General features: G+C 36.9%; 1 protein-coding gene across 1 annotated transcript in view; it reads right to left on the reverse strand.

Moving 5' to 3' along the window:
• The window catches only part of KLRF1 (killer cell lectin like receptor F1), a 30,380-nt gene extending 18,646 nt beyond the window's left edge, over positions 1-11,734 (reverse strand). The window contains exon 1 of the mRNA XM_002752327.6: positions 11,450-11,734. Within this exon, the coding sequence (XP_002752373.1) occupies positions 11,450-11,534 (85 nt within the window). The 5' untranslated portion in view covers positions 11,535-11,734. The remainder of the gene's footprint in view (positions 1-11,449) is intronic.
• Between the last annotated feature and the right edge of the window lie 1,071 nt (positions 11,735-12,805).

Genomic DNA, 12,805 nt, shown 5'->3' on the forward strand with positions numbered 1-12,805 from the left:
CTTCAGCTCTGCTCTGATCTTAGTTATTTCTTGTCTTCTACTAGGTTTTGAGGGTTTTTTTAAAAATCTTGCTCCTCCAGCTCTTTCAATTTTGTTGATAGGGTGTCAATTTTAGATCTATCCTTGCTTCTAATATGGGCATTAATTGCTGTATATTTTTCTCTAGAGACTGCTTTAAATGTGTCCCAGACATGCTGGTATGTTGTGCCTTCATTCTCGTTGGTTTCAAAGTACTTCTTTATTTCTGCCTTCATTTCATTGTTTATCCAGTCAACTTTCAAGAGCCAGTTGTTCAGTTTCCATGAAGCTGTGTGGTTCTGAGTTAGTTTCTGAATTCTGAGTTCTAACTTGATTACACTGTGGTCTGAGAGACTGTTTGTTATAATTTTCATTTTTTTTGCATTTGCTGAGGAGTGATTTACTTCCAATTATGTGGTCAAATTTAGAGTAGGTGCGATGTGGTGCTGAGGAGAATATATATTCTGTGGATTTGGGGTGGAGAGTTTTGTCAATGTCTATGAGGTTTGCTTGGTCCAGGTCTGAGTTTAAGTCCTGGATATGCTTGTTAATTTTCTGTCTCATTGATCTGTCTAATGTTGACAATGGGGTGTTAAAGTCTCCCACTATTATTGTGTGGGAATCTAAGTCTCTTTGTAAGTCATTAAGAACTTGCCTTATGAATGTGGGTGATCCTGTATTGGGTTTGTATATATTTATGATCATTAGCTCTTCTTGTTTCATAGATCCTTTTACCATTGTGTAATGTCCTTATTTGTCTCTTTTTATCTTTGTTGGTTTAAAGTCTATTTTATGAGAGACAAGAATTGCAACTCCTTTTTTTTTCTCTACATTTTCTTGGTAAATCTTTCTCCATCCCTTTATTTTGTGCCTTTGCATAACCTTGCATGTGAGGTGGGTTTCCTGGATACATCACACTGATGGGTTTTGGCTTTTTATCCAATTTGCCAGTCTGTGTCTTTTGATTGGGGCATTCAGTCCATTTACATTTAGGGTTAATATTGTTATATGTGAATTTGATCCTGCCATTTTGATGCTAGCTGGCTGTTTTGCCTGTTAGTTGATGCAGTTTCTTCGTTGTGTTGATGCTCTTTACCATTTGGTGTGTTTTTGGAGTGGCTGGTACTGGTTGTTCTTTTCTATGTGTAGTGCCTTTTTCAGGAGCTCTTATAAAGCAAGCCTGGTGGTGATGAAATCTCTGAGTACTTGCTTGTTTGTAAAGGATTTTATTTTTCCTTCACTTATGAAACTTAGTTTGGCTGGATATGAAATTCCAGGTTGAAAGTTCTTTTCTTTAAGGATGTTGAATATTGGCCCCCACTCTCTTCTGGCTTAAGGGTTTCTGCCAAGAGATCTGCTGTGAGTCTGATGGGCTTCCCTTTGTGGGTAACCCGACCTTTCTCTCTGGCTTCCCTTTGCATTTTCTCCTTCATTTCAGTTTGACGATTACGTGCCTTGGGGTTTTCTCTTGTTGAGGAATATCTTTGTGGTGTTCTCTGTATTTCCTGAACTTGAATATTGGCCTGCCTTGCTAGGTTGGGGAAATGCTTTTGAATGACATCCTGAAGAGTATTTTCTGGCTTGGATTCATTCTCTTTGTCACATTCAGGTACAGCTATCAAATGTAGATTATGCCTTTCCACATAGTCCCATATTTCTTGGAGACTTTGTTCATTCCTCTTTGTGCTTTTTTCTCTAATCTTGCCTTCTTATTTTATTTCATTGAGTTGATCTTCGACCTCTGATATCCTTTCTTCTGCTTGGTCAATTTGGCTGTTGAAACTTGTGCATGCTTTGAGAAGTTCTTGTGTTGTGTTTTTCAGCTCCAACAATTCACTTATATTCCTCTCTAAGTTGTCTATTCTCATTAGCATTTCATCAAATCTTTTTTCAAAGTTCTTAGTTTCTTTGCATTGGGTTAAAACAAATCCTTTTAGCTCACAGAAGTTTCTTGTTACCCACTTTCTGAAGCCTGATTCTGTCAATTCATCACACTCTTTCTCCATACAGTCTTGTTTCCTTGCTGGTGAGAAGTTGTTATTTTTTGTAGGAGGAGAGGCGTTTTAGTTTTGATTGCTTTCATCCTTTTTGCACTGGTTTCTTCCCATCTTTGTGGATTTATCCACCTGTCATTTTTGTAGTTGTTGACTTTCAGATCTGGTCTCTGAGTGGACGTCCAGATTGTTGATGATGAATTTATTTCCTTCTGTTTCTTAGTTTTCCTTCTAGCAGTCTGATCCTTCTGCTATAGGACTGCTGAGGTCCACTCTAGGCCCTGCTTGCGTGGGGATTACCTGCAGTGGCTGCAGAACAGTAAGGGTGGTTGCCAGTTTCTTGTTTTGCTATCTTTGTCCCAGAAGGATACCCACCAAATGTCAGTCTTAGCTCTCCTTTATGAGGTGAGTCTTTGGATATATGTGGGTCAGGGAGTTGTTTGAGGAGAGAGTCTGTCCTTTATATTAGCTCAAGTGCTGAGCTGTGATCTTCATTTTTCATTTAGAGCTGCTGGGCAGGTACATTTAAGTCTGCTGCAGCAGAACTCATAACCCTCCCTTTTTTCCCCCAGGTGCTCTGTTCCAGGTAGTTAGGGCTTTATTTATGTGTTTCTGTTGTGCTGCTGCATTTTTGTCAGGGCTGCCCTGCCCAGTGAGGGAGCAGCCTAGTCACTGTCTGTCTGCAGAGGCTTTGCTGAGCAGCTTTGGGCTCCTCCCAGCTGCTGTGTGAACTTTCATGGAGTCCCATTTATACAGGTGTAGTTAGAACTGCCTTGGCAAAGCCTGCCCACCTCTGTAATAGAGGGCTGAAATTATTCTTATTGTTCAATAAATTTAATTACTAATCCTGAAATTTATATTCTAAATACCCTTTAAACCTGAGAAAACAGAGAAATTTCATTTGAAGTTGTCAAGCCTTGTCAAGGAAGCACATGGTAAACCTTATAGAATGATATTTTAGATAAATAGTTTGCAGGTTTTCTCTTTTTATAACACTGTCAAAAATATTAAAATAAAATGTAACAAATTTATTTAATGAATACTCCACATTTCTCAGACTATTTTTGAATTTTTGATATATTCATAAGCAATAAATTCCAAGAGATCAAACATGTGTGTTAAAAATGCCATACATTTATTTTAAAACTTAAAACATGATTATCAGAAAACATTAGGGGAAAAAAGAATGGAAGGCATTTGAAATTCAACTCTGACTCAATTATTTCCTATAAGCACTACAAGGTGATCTTCACAGTACGTTCTCAAGGCATATTAAGATTCTGAATAACAGGGAAAATAGCACTTTTATTAGCCTGTGTTTCTTTTGTAAGGAAGTGGTTTAATTTGACTTATAATGGTTAAAACACAAGCCTTTTTTTACCACTCAAAACCAGAAATAATAAAATAAAAAAGCAAAATCTATATTAATGTCTATAAAAAGTGTTAAATATGTTATCAACAACCAAAATATATTATAACCATGTTTGTTTTTTTCTAGGAATATAAAGATTATTGAATAGGTATAGTAAGTTAGAGAAAAATCTATCATCATCTCAGAAGATATTAAAAAAACAAGGGGGAGGTCCCAAAATGGCTGAATAAGAAGCAGCTCTGGAACACAGCTCCCAGGGAGAGAGATGCAGAAACTGAGTGGCATCCAGACACAGTGCTCCACCCAAGCCCTCTACAACCCACAGAACAGGAGATCTTTGCTGAGTGGAAAAGCCTCAGCAAGCTGCATGAACAGGGCAGAACAGCAACTTTGGCTGCTTCTGGGGTTGTAAGAATAGATCTAGGTGGAAGCACCGGCTGAAATCAAGAAAGCCAAAAAGTCGGTAGGACAGAGGTACCTGCCTTCCCAGAGAGAAGGGGAACTGAATCCGGAGAAAGAAGCCATACGGCAGGACGGGTCTCCACCCACAAAGCCTAGGAGGCTAAAAAAACTCACTTCAGAGTTTTGCATGCAGAACATCAGTTAGAGAGTGAACAGGAATGAATGAGCTCGGCGTGGGGGAAGGACAGCTGCCATTGCAGAAGCTGTCCTAATTTTTCTGAGCAAATATAAGATGCAGGAAAAATACACAGCAGTTCCACTGAAGCCGTGGCAGCCCAGCAGCACCTCTGCAGGCAGACAAAGGAAAGGCTGCCTTCCCAAGCAGCTACCTGAGATCAAACTTATACAAATTCAACAGGATGGGAAGAAACCAGTGCAAGAAGGATGAAAATATCAAAAACCAGAATGCCTCTCCCCCACCACGAGATCACAACTCCTCACCAGCAAGGGAACAAAGCAGGATGGAGAATGAATTTGATGAACTGACAGAAGCAGGCTACAGGAAGTGGGTAATAACAAACTTGTCTGAGTTGAAGGAACATGTTCTAACCCAATGCAAAGAAACTAAAAACCTTGAAAAAAAGGTTTAATAAAATTCTAACTAGAATAACCAACTTAGTGAAGAACATAAATGACTTGATGGAGCTGAAAAACACAGCACAAAAACTTCATGAAGCATACACAAGTTTCAAAAGCCAAATAGATAAAGCAGAAGAAAGAATATCAGAGATTGAAGATCAAATCAATGAAATAAAATGGGAAGGCAAGCAAAGAGAAAAAAGAGTGAAAATAAATGAAGAAAGCCTCCAAGAAATATGGGATTATGTGGAAAGACCTAATCTACGCTTGATCAGTGTACTGGAAAAAGATGGGGAGAATCAATCCAAGCTGGAAAACACTCTTTGGGTTATTATCCAGGAGAACTTCCCCAGCCTAGCAAGGCAGGCCAACATTCAAATACAGAAAATACAGAGAACACCACGATGATACTCCTCTAGAAAAGCAACCCCAAGACACATAATCATTAGATTCACTAGGGTTGAAATGACAGAAAAAATGCTAAGGGTAGTCAGAGAGAGAGAGGTTGGGTCACCCACAAAGGGAAGCCCATCAGACACACAGAAGATCTATTGGCAGAAACCCTACAAGCCAGAAGAGTGGGGGCCAATATTCAACATCCTCAAAGAAAAGAACTTTCAACCCAGAATTTCATATCCAGCCATACTAAGCTTCAAAAGTGAAGGAGAGATAAAATCCTTTATGGAAAAGAAATTGCTGAGATTTCATTGATACCAGACCTGCCCTAAAGAGCTCCTGAAGGAAGCACTAAACCCAGAAAGAAAAAACCAGTACCAACCACTGCAAAAAAAGAACAAAATAGTAAAGACCAACAATGCAATGAAGAAATTATGCCAAGCAAAAGGCAAAACAACCAACCAGTAACAGAATGGTAGGATCAAATTCATACATAACAATATTAACATTAAATGTAAATGAACTAAATGTCCCAATGAAAAGACACAGACTGGCAAATTGGATAAAAAGACAAGAGTCATCAGTATGTTGTATTCAGGAGACCCATCTCACATCAAAGACACGCATAGACTCAAAATAAAGGGATGGAAGAAGATTTACCAAGCAAATGGAAAGCAAAAAAAGCAGGGGTGGCAAACCTAGTCTCAGATAAAATGACTTTAAACCAACAAAAATGAAAAGAGACAAAGAAGGGCATTACATAATGGTAAAAGGATCAATACAACAAGAGCTAACTATTCTAAACATATATGCACCCAGTACAGGAGCACCCAGATACATAATGCAAGTTTTAATGACCTAGAAAGAGACGTAGACTCCCACACAATAATAGTGTGAGACTTGAACACTCCACTGTCAATGTGAGACAGATCAATGAGACAAAAAAAATCAACAAGGAAAGCCAGGACTTGAAGCATATCTGGACCAAGCAAACTTAATAGACGTTTACAGAACTCTCAACCCCAAATCCACAGAATATACATTCTTCTCAGCACCACATCACACCTATTCTAAAATTGACCACATAATTGGAAGTAAATCACTCCTCAGCAAATGCAAAAGAATGGAAATCATAACAGTCTCTCAGACCACAGTGCAATCAAATTAGAACTCAGGATTAAGAAACTAACTCAGAACTGCATAACTTCTTGGAAACTGAACAAATGGCTCCTGAATGGCGACTGGGTAAACAGTGAAATAAAGGCAGAAATAAAGTTTTTCTTTGAAACCAACAAGAATGAAGACACAATGCACCAGAATATCTGGAACACATTTAATGCAGTGTCTACAGGGAAGTTCATAACAATAAATGCCCAGATAAGGAGCAAGGAGAGATTCAAAATCGACACCCTATCATCAAAATTTAAAGAATTAGAGTAGTGAGATCAAAGAAACTCAAGAGCTAGCAGAAGACAAGAAATAACTAAGATCAGAGCAGAACTGAAGGAGATAGAGACACAAAAAATCAACAAATCCAGGATCTGGTTCTTCGAAATGATCGACAAAATAGACAACTAGCCAGACTAATAAAAAAAAGAGAGAGAGAGAAAAGAATGGAATAGATGCAATGAAAAATGGTAAAGGGGACATCACCGCCAATCTCAGAAATACAAACTACCATCAGTGATTACTACAAACAACTCTATGCACACAAACAAGTCAATCTGGAAGAAATGGACAAATTCCTTGACACTTGCACCCTCCCAATTCTAAACCAAAAAGAAGTTGAAACTCTGAATAGACCAATAACAAGGGCTGAAGTTGAGGCAGCAATTAATAGCCTACCAATCAAAAAAAGTCCAGGTCCAGACAGGTTTACAACTGAATTCTACCAAACGTACAAAGAGGAGCTGGTAGCATACCTTCTGAAACTATTCCAAATAATACAAAAAGAGGGAATCTTCCCCAACTCATTTTATGAGACCAATATCATCCTGATGCCAAAACCCGGCAGAGACTCAATAAGAAAAGAAAACTTCAGGCCAATATCCATGATGAACATAGATGCAAAAATCTTCAGGAAAATACTGGCAAACTGATTGCAACAGCATATCAAAAGCTTATTCATCATGATGAAGTAGGCTTCACCCTGGGGATACAAGGCTGGTTCGACATACACAATTCAATCAGTGTAATCCATCACATAAACAGAACCAAAGACAAAAACCACATGATCATCTCAACAGATGCAGAGAAAATCTTCGACAAAATTCAACAGCCCTTTATGCTAAAAACTCTCAATAAACTAGGTATCAGTGGAATGTATCACAAAATAATAAAAGCTATTTTTGACAAACCCACAGCCAATATCATGCTGAATGGGCTAAAACTAGAAGCATTCCTTTGAAAACTGGCACTGGACAAGGAGGCCCTCTCTAACCACTCCTCTTCAATATAGTATTGGAAGTTCTAGCCAGAGCAATCAGGCAAGAAAAAGAAATAAAGAGTATTCAGTTAGGAAAAGACGAAGTCAAATTCTCTCTATTTGCAGATGACATAATTGTATACCTAGAAGACCCCATCATCTTAGCCCCAAATCTCCTGGAACTGATAAGCAACTTAGGCATAGTCTCAGGATACAAAATCAATGTCCAGAAATCACAAGCATTCCTATACACCAACAACAGACTTAAAGAGAGCCAAATCAAGAACAAACTGCTATTCACAATTGCTACAAAGAGAATAAAATACCTAGGAATACGATGAACAAAGGATGTAAAGGACTTCAAGGAGAACTACAAAACACTGCTCAACAAAATAAGAGAGGACACAGACAGATGGAAAAACATTCCATGCTCATAGTTGGGAAGAATCAATATTGTGAAAATGGCCATACTGCCCAAAGTAATTTATAGATTCAATGCTATCCCCGTAAAGCTAGCAATGACCCGCTTTACAGAACTGGAAAAAAACCACTTCAAGCTTCATATGAAACCAAAAGAGAGCCCACATAGTCAAAACAATCCTAAGCAAAAAGAACAAGGATGGAGGCATCACACTGCCCAGATTCAAACTATATTACAAGGCTGCAGTAATAAAAACATCGTGGTACTGGTATCAAAATGGAGACATAGACCAATGAAACAGAACAGAGGCCTCAGAAGCAACATCACACATCTAAATCACCTGATCTTTGACAATCCTGACAAAAACAAGCAGTGGGGAAAGGACTCCCTGTTCAATAAATGGTGTTGGGAAAACTGGCTAGCCATGTGCAGAAGGCAAAAGCTGGACCCCTTTCTGACACTTTACACTAAAATTAACTCCTGATGGATAAAAGATCTAAACATAAGACCTAACACCATAAAAACCTTAGAAGAAAACCTGGGCAAAACCATTCAGGACATAGGCATAAGCAAGGACTTCATGGCTAAAACACCAAAAGCAATGGCAACAAAAGCCAAAATAGACAAATGGGATCTAACTAAATTCCAAAGCTTCTGTACAGCAAAAGAAACAACCACAACAGTGAACTGGCAACCAACAGAATGGGAAAACAATTTTGCAATCTACTCATCTCATGAAGGGCTAATATCCAGAATCTACAAAGAACTAAAACAGATTTACAAGGAAAAAAAAAAAACCCATTCAACAGTGGGTGGAGAATAGGAATAGACACTTTTCAAAAGAAGACATATATGAGACCAACAAACATGAAAAAATACTCATCATCACCAGTCATTAGAGAAATGCAAATCAAAGCCACATTGAGATACCATCTCACACCAGTTATGATGGTGATCATTAAAAAATCTGGAGACAACAGATGCTGGAGAGGATGTGAAGAAATAGGAACAGTTTTACACTGTTGGTGGGAGTGTAAATTAGTTCAACCATTCTGGAAGACAGTGTGGAGATTCCTCAAGGACCTAGAAATAGAAATTCCATTTGTCCCAGCAATCCCATTATTGCATATATACCCAAAGAAATATGAATTGTTCTATTATAAAAACACATGCACACATATGTTCATTGAGCCACTGTTTACAATAGTAAAGACTTGGAACCAACCCAAATGTCCATCAGCAATAGACTGAATAAAGAAAATGTGGCACATATACACAGTGGAATAGTATGCAGCCATAAAAATGATGAGTTTGTGTCCTTTGTAGGGACATGGATGAATCTGGAAACCATCATTCAAAGCAAAGTGACACAAGAACAAAAAACCAAACACCACATCTTCACACTCATAGGCGGATATTGAACAATGAGAACGCATGGACACAGGGAGGGGATCATCACACACTGTGATTATCTGGGGGGGCTAGGGGAGAGACAGTGGGGAGTGGGGAGGGTGGGGAGGGATAACGTGGAGAGAAATACCAGATATAGGTGATGGGGGGATGAAGGTGGTAAACCACCTTGCCATGTAGGTACCTATGCAACAATCCTGCAAGATCTGCACATGTACCCCAGAACCTCAAGTACAATAAAAGAAAAATGAAAAAAAAATGAAATTAATAAGATTTTCTACCTTTATGTTAAAAAAGAGGCATTAATAAATACTTGTTCAACATAAGTTTTATGTGTAATGAAGCTAACATCTTATTCAGTTGAGACAACTGAAAGAAGCTTTTCTGCTGAAGTCCAGCAAAAGAAAGATACCTCAAATCTCCACTACTTTTTAATATAAAGAGGTAATATACAATTTAGTAAAGAAAAAATATTCTAATCACAGATAGAAATATTATAAAAACAAGGTAAAATTATTCGAAGATAATGTGAGTACAGATTTGGTAAAACCTAAAGAAAATACCAGAATTCCAGGAACAAAAAATAGTAGCTGCATTTATGAAAATAACATACTAAAATCAGTGTCCAATAAAATCCAGTAACCACTGTGAAAACATAGATGAACGAAATCCAGATAGTTAACAAACGAAAAGAAAGAAAACTAGACAGAAACTCGACAAGTGACCCAAGCCAGTACAGAAAAAAAAACCTGACAAAAAACTTAATAACATTAATTTGATCATGTTCTTGCATAAGAAAAATAAGAGTCATAAAGATAAATTCTACCTAAGTTAAATGACAAACTAGGAAGTAATTTAGATGTAAAAGCTACATCAGCTTGTTTTATTTCTTTTGTTTGTAGTGAGTGAGCCTGAGTAATGTATTATAAGGTTATTTGGAAGAACAGGAGTGAGAATAGCTAAGTAAACACTGAGAAGACAGAAATACAAAATTATACAATCTTATTAAGGGAGTCAGATTTACTCCAGGTGAATTTCTCTGAAGGTATTTTACTATATTTTTTAAACTTTTAAAATTTAAATAAATAAAATTTATTTTAAAATCTGCACATTTTGCTTCAAAGAGACATTTATGAACAGAGTGTGGAAAAAAGTCTGCAGAAAAGTCTTTCAGGTTTAATGTCTCTAGTTTCCAAAAACAAAATGAAAATTGAGTATAGGAAAGAAAGACTTGAAAATATGGGAATCTGTAAAAATTCACATTAAAGAAGCAGTAAATGTTTGTATACATAGCATGTATGTAACTCTAAAATATTAGTGATGGATGTTTCTTGCAGAAGGACTCCAGAGACAAGTAATATTTTCATGGGTGAAATTATCAAAACAAAAACATTTAGAAAGCAATAGCACAGAACAGACAGTCTCTATAACTATGATTATTTGTGTCTTTAATGTCTGCTTATCTCTTTTGCCATATCACATTAAGGTGGCATGATGGAGTTGCACTATGGAAGCTATGCTTGAAGTAGTAAATTTAAATGTTGGTTGCTGACTTATAAACTTTATTTTGAGTTAACCAGGTGAAGAACATATTTTAAAGCTTTTGAGAGGTTAAAATAAAAATTAGTATTAATGGCCAGTATTACGGTGGCTCACACCTCTAATCCCAGTACTTTGGGAAGCCAAGGTAGGTGGATCACCTGAGGTCAGGAGTTTGAAACCAGCCTGACCAACATGGTGAAACCCTGTCTCTACTAAAAGTACAAAAAATTAGCTGGGCATGGTGGTGGGTGCCTGTTATCCCAGCTACTAGGGAGGCTGAGGCAGGAGAATTGCTTGAACCCAGAAGGCAGAGTTGCAGTGAGCCAAGATCCTGCCATTGCACTCCAGCCTGGGGAGAGTAGTGAAACTCTGCCTCAAAACAAAACAAAACAAAGCATTAAAACGCCATATTCTATGAATGATAAGGAGGTGAATGGCACCAAATATTTACTAATTTGAAATTGTTAATTTTAATTGAATGCACATATTTCCTCAGAGAATGTCCGTAAGAAATTATGGCAGACAAAATAATACAAGTATGTATTAGCTCCACATTGATAAATAGGAGCAAAAGTCTCTCACAGGAATTTTGTAAGAGTAAATGAAGAAACATAGATAAAACCCTCTGTATAGTGCCTGCAATTCCTTAAATGTTAGAGTGTTTGTAATTTTTAAATAATTATTAATATTAAAAGAGAAGGAGAGAGAGATACAGAGACAGAGAAAGAAAAGCTCCAAATAATGAAACAGTTCAATAACACTCTGGAACAGAATATGTGAAACTGCACTGTTAATTCACATCAATTGAAAAATAAAATGAAATTCCATACCTTTAAATGTAAGTTGAGATGCTTGGGCAGAACTCCTTTTCTTTGACTGTATATTCAATGTCATGTATCTTTCTTCATCTTGCATCTTCAATGTGAGTGAATGCGTGTGTATACAGATATGTTTTGTTTTATTAAGTATAATATGAAATGAGGAAAGAATAGTAAACCTGCTGCTAGTCAGAGAAGCACTTCAAATTGTTCTTTCTCAGTATGTATGATGGTTCACAGCTTCATTTGTTTGTGAAAACCTCAAAGGAAATGTTTTCTTCTTAAAAGTTGCTTTCCCATAACAGATAACACATTATTTCTCAACTGTCCACCACATATTGAATTGAATATTTTTTGAGGTGCTTTACAAATTTCTCTTAATTTACCCTTAAAGTCAAGGGAATGGAAATTAACTCCCTTTTTGAGGTGAGATAAATAATATATAGCTGCCTTTTGTTGTAGCCTAATTATTTATATTGTTTGAATTACACTCCCTAACATATTGGTACTTAAGTTAATAATTTGCAATTGCCAAACAATTAAATTCTTTATCCCAAAACAACATAGTTTACAAATCATGCTCATAATTTAACAACATAATTTGATTTTTTTTAATGTTTAGGTTCAGAGGTACATGGCAGGTTTGTTTTAAAGGTAAAATCATGTCACAGGGGTTTATTTCATCACAGAGGTATTAAGACTGGTACTAAATAGTTATGTTTTTCTGATCCTACCCCTCCTCCTATCCTCCACCCTCAAGTAGGCACCAGTGTCTGTTGTTCTTCTCTATGTGTACGTGTGTTCTCATCATTTAGCTACCAAATATAATCGAGAACATGTGATATTTGGTTTTCTGTTACTCCATTAGTTTGTTAAGAATAACAGCCTCTAGCTTCATCCGTGTTCCTGCAGTGGACATCATATCATTCTTATTTTATAGCTGCATAGTATTTCATGGTGTACATGTATCACATTTTCTTTATCCATTCTACCACTGATGGGCATTTAGGTTGATTCCATGTCTTTGCTATTGTTAACAGTGCTGCCATGAACAGATGCATGCATGTGTCTTTATGATAGAAAGATTATATTCCATTGTATATGTACACAGTGATGGGATTGCTGGGTTGAATGGTATTTCTGGTTTTAGGTGGTTAAATAATTACCATACTATCTTTCACAGGCATTGAACAATTTATGCTCCCATGTATAACAACTTATACATCAATGGTGTATAAGTGTTCCCTTTTCTCTACTAAGTTGTCAGCGTCTATTATTTTTTGACTTTTTAATAGCCATTCTGACTCGTTTGAGATGGTATCTTATTGTGGTCTTAATTTGCATTTCTCTAATGATTAATGCTTATCA

Source organism: Callithrix jacchus, chromosome 9 (genome assembly GCF_049354715.1).
Source record: "Callithrix jacchus isolate 240 chromosome 9, calJac240_pri, whole genome shotgun sequence".
In the NCBI taxonomy this organism is placed as follows: domain Eukaryota; kingdom Metazoa; phylum Chordata; class Mammalia; order Primates; family Cebidae; genus Callithrix; species Callithrix jacchus.